General features: G+C 39.6%; 2 protein-coding genes across 2 annotated transcripts in view; both read right to left on the minus strand.

The window, feature by feature from the left end:
- Positions 1–644, minus strand: part of LOC107621219 (cyclin-SDS) — a 6,483-nt gene extending 5,839 nt beyond the window's left edge. The window contains exon 1 of the mRNA XM_021114743.1: positions 8–644. Within this exon, the coding sequence (XP_020970402.1) occupies positions 8–569 (562 nt within the window). The 5' untranslated portion in view covers positions 570–644. The remainder of the gene's footprint in view (positions 1–7) is intronic.
- The window catches only part of LOC107622947 (G-type lectin S-receptor-like serine/threonine-protein kinase At1g34300), a 3,341-nt gene continuing 903 nt past the window's right edge, over positions 1,463–3,900 (minus strand). The window contains exons 2-4 of the mRNA XM_016325029.2: positions 3,696–3,900; positions 2,826–3,470; positions 1,463–2,484 (exon numbers count right to left, since the gene is read on the minus strand). Of these exons, the coding sequence (XP_016180515.1) occupies positions 1,524–2,484; positions 2,826–3,470; positions 3,696–3,900 (1,811 nt within the window). The 3' untranslated portion in view covers positions 1,463–1,523. The remainder of the gene's footprint in view (positions 2,485–2,825; positions 3,471–3,695) is intronic.

Here is a 3,900-nt window from a genome sequence, read left to right on the forward strand (position 1 = left end):
GAGGAGCTAAACGAAACGACGTCGTGATTGTTCTTCGTTTCCGACGACGCTTTCAAATTTCGGTTACCGGACTTTGCATCCTCGCAAGTGATCTCAGATTTCGTGCATGCTTCGGAGAATTCATCGTTTCGTCTCTCCTTTTCACTTCTGAACTTCAGAATCAAGCTCCTGCTCCGTTCGCGAACTCTGTCATTGGAGTCCACACACGAAGACTCCGACACTTCACTTTCATTTTGCTTCCCGAATCTTCGATTTCTCGATATTTCGCATTGCAATTTCTCGCTCGATTTGGAGCAACCTCCATTTCCGGCGAAAACAGCGGAAGCTCTGCTCGAGTTACACGAAGCTTCGCCGCCGGCAAAGTCGTCAGAGCAAGAATCAGAATCCATTGATTTTCCGGAGAAACAAGGATTTTCTCTGGAAGCATTGAATCTAGTGGAAACAATAACCACCGGTGAGATCTGGCACCGTCGCCGGCGAGGGAGGTTTGACCGAAGCTTCTTTCCAGTGATTTTTGGTGCTGGCTCAAGATTATGCTTACGCTTCGATCTTCTGAGTGTGGTTGTCATTGGTGTTTGGTTACTGAGAAAACGCAGAGAAAGTGAAATTTGATTGTTAGTTGTTGACTGGAGAGGGAGAGTGAAGGAACGGTTATGGAAGTTCGTGGGAGAAAGGGATGAAAGAAAGTGAGAGTGAGTATTTATATGGTGCGGTCCTACATAGTGCGTTTTCCGTGCACCACGTCCATACATGCCAAGTGACGTGACTGAATTAACACTTGTATTTACGATACCGTTTGAACAAAATCAATTTTTTTACAAATAAAATTCTCGGCATGAAACTTTTTCTCCTTCCTTTTTCTAAGTTAGAATTCTATTGATGTGACTATTAATATATACCTTAAGAAAAAAATGTGTATCAAAATCAAAATATATCAAATTACTTGAACACAAAATTATTAATAAAATGGTACATTAATAGATATTTGCACTATTAATTATTTTTTTATTTCTCACAGTGTTTTTAGCTTGGTAAATCAATGACTAATTTATCGCAAATCGATGAAACTCGAATCCCTTAATTGAAGAGAGATGCATGACTAATGTTGTTGCTAATGGATTGCATAGGAGGATTTGTTGTTATTGTTGGTTTGTACTTTTGTAGAGATGCATGACTAATTGATTGTGTAGCAAAACCACTTTTAATCTTCATATTTTAATCTATTTAGCTCCACCATTGTAAGGGAGTGTTGACCATTTTTCAATCAAAGATTAAGGAAAGAAAAACAAAGACATGCTTAGATTTTCACTATCATGTATATTTATTGTATATATATATATGATTAAGTAATCAAATTCAATAGTTGAAATAACTATTTAAGTACTGGATAAAAAGTTTTTGCACAGTTTATTTGGGAAAAAAAAGCTTATTATTATGCTTGCATAAAACATAAATAGCCATGCCCATGAAAAATGTAAAAAAGACAAACATTTGATGAGTTTTAGAAAATACAATCATCCCATCTACTCTTCCCCAAGGAAGAACACGGTGGGCTTCTTGGGATCAGTAATCTCCACAGTTCCTTCCAACATCTTAGCCACTTTCCCCATTGTAGGCCTCAACTCAGGCCTATCCTGAAGGCACCACATAGCAGTCTTCACCATCCTATTAACCATTTCAAAATGGGCCCTTGTATCATACATTTCCCTAATATGACCATCAAGAATGTCCTCGACCCTCATTTCCTTGAACATCTTATCGAAAGCCCAACCTGGAAAGTACCACTCATCACTTCTAACCATAGACTCAGGACTCTCAAAGTTTCTAACTCCACTCACAAGCTCCAACAACACCATTCCGAAACTATATACATCAGCCTTTGATGTTATTGGATCCGCAGTAATCCATTCAGGAGCCATGTATCCCGGAGTACCCCTCCTCTTGGACATTGTTACCATATCCTCTTTTTTCCTTAACTTAGCGAGTCCAAAATCCGATATCTTAGGACAAAAGTCATCGCCTAGAAGAATATTTTCGGGTTTGATGTCGCAGTGTAGAACCCATTCCAAACACTCTTCATGCAAATATGCAATAGATCTGGCTACACCAAGAGCAATTCTATACCTCATATTCCAATCCAAAATAGGCTTCTCTTGCTGTGTATTTGAGTCGCCTTTTTTAGAATTGTTCAACCTGAAGAGGTACTTGTCCAATGAGCCACCAGGGATGTACTCGTACACGAGAATTCTTTGTCCTTTCTCCGCACAGAATCCCCATAGTCGAACCAAATTGAGGTGGTGCATTCTGGCAATGATGGTCACCTCGGCCCAGAACTCCGCGTCGCCACCTGAAACGTTTTTCAAGACTTTGACAGCGACGACGCGGTGGTCTGGCAACTCGCCTCGGTAAACCGCCCCAAATCCACCTCTTCCAATGAGGTTGGAAAAATCATTGGTTGCGGCCTTGAGCTCAGAGTAAGTGAACCTATTATCCATTGATACAATAAATTAAACGGGGAATACTAGGTAAACAATGATGATTTTGAACAATATGAACAACTACCAATTACATTAAAATACACTACACTCTAATTTAATGCTACTAATTAAATTTAAGATTAATTTACTCTTTTAACCATATTAATTCACATTATTTAAAAATATTGTTGATTTCCTATACTTTTCTTAAATTAATATACAGCCATGGTAATATATTAATCTGCCAGAATTTGTCTTATTTAACCTTAGTTAATAAGGTAAGTACTGGTTGTTTTTGGTTAATTTTTTTTTTACCAAACATTTTCGAAATCTATAACCAAAGTATACCTTTTGGGGCCACCAGCAGGTAAGAGTTCAAGGCCTAAAGTAGTGGCCATGTCCCTGTATTTGATGTATCTCTTTAAGAAAGACCAGAAGAAAGCCACACCAGAAATAAGCTCTGCCGCAAATAGCGTGCAGATTATGATGATGTTCCTCGTGGTGGCGTTCGAGTCCTTCGGTGGCAGCGGCAGGCTTATCCTCACCGGGCAACTCGTTTGCATAACCTCCGTCAGCCCAACGAAATTGGAGCTTTCTTCTGATTCTGATTCATCTACTTTGATGAACAACGCGGTCTCGGTGCCCGGTGACCAGTAACCGTATTGAAGCTCTTTACCGATTAGCGGAACGCAGAAACCTGATCCGTCGTACTTGAATCCGAATCCCAAGCAGTTGGGGTTTGTTTTGCAGGTGGCTTCGCAGACAGAGAAATTCTGGGAGCCGCTTAACTGGTTCATGGTGCTGCCGTCGCCGGAGACTGTGTAGTTCACGTAATCGAGCCTGATGAAGCCGGTGTTCTTGGAGAGTGGTTTCTTCCGTGTGCAGCCACGGTCGGGAACACCGTTGTTTGCGGCGAACCCGGTGGGGCAAACACAAGAAGTGGTAGTCACGTTCAAACCATCACTTGTTACGCAAATAGCATAAGAACCGCACCTATATTAAAAATTAATCAATAAAAATAAAAAATCTTTTTTATATCTATAAAATTTTTTAAAAAAATATACATAAAATAATATAAAATTTAGTAATTTCTTTTTCTAAAATAATTTACTTTTGACAATCATGTAACTAATTGTTTATTTGTAAGTATTTAATGGCGTACACATCACGTGTACTAGTGAAAGTCAACTATTTGTGAATAGAATCATAGAAACGCACCTTCCTTTGACATGGCACATTTCCCATATCGCTCTCCACACAACCTTCCACTGATTATTCTCTTCAGGATAGAAGCTATAGATCTTTAGATTCCCATCGTCATCGAGCACCAGTTTCCGGAACCTGTTGTCACCGTAATCCGAGGTGAGGAACGAGTTACCTTGCATATTCATCATCCCCAAATTATCCATGTTCAAGAACGGAC

Source organism: Arachis ipaensis, chromosome B10, assembly GCF_000816755.2.
Source record: "Arachis ipaensis cultivar K30076 chromosome B10, Araip1.1, whole genome shotgun sequence".
Classification (NCBI taxonomy): domain Eukaryota; kingdom Viridiplantae; phylum Streptophyta; class Magnoliopsida; order Fabales; family Fabaceae; genus Arachis; species Arachis ipaensis.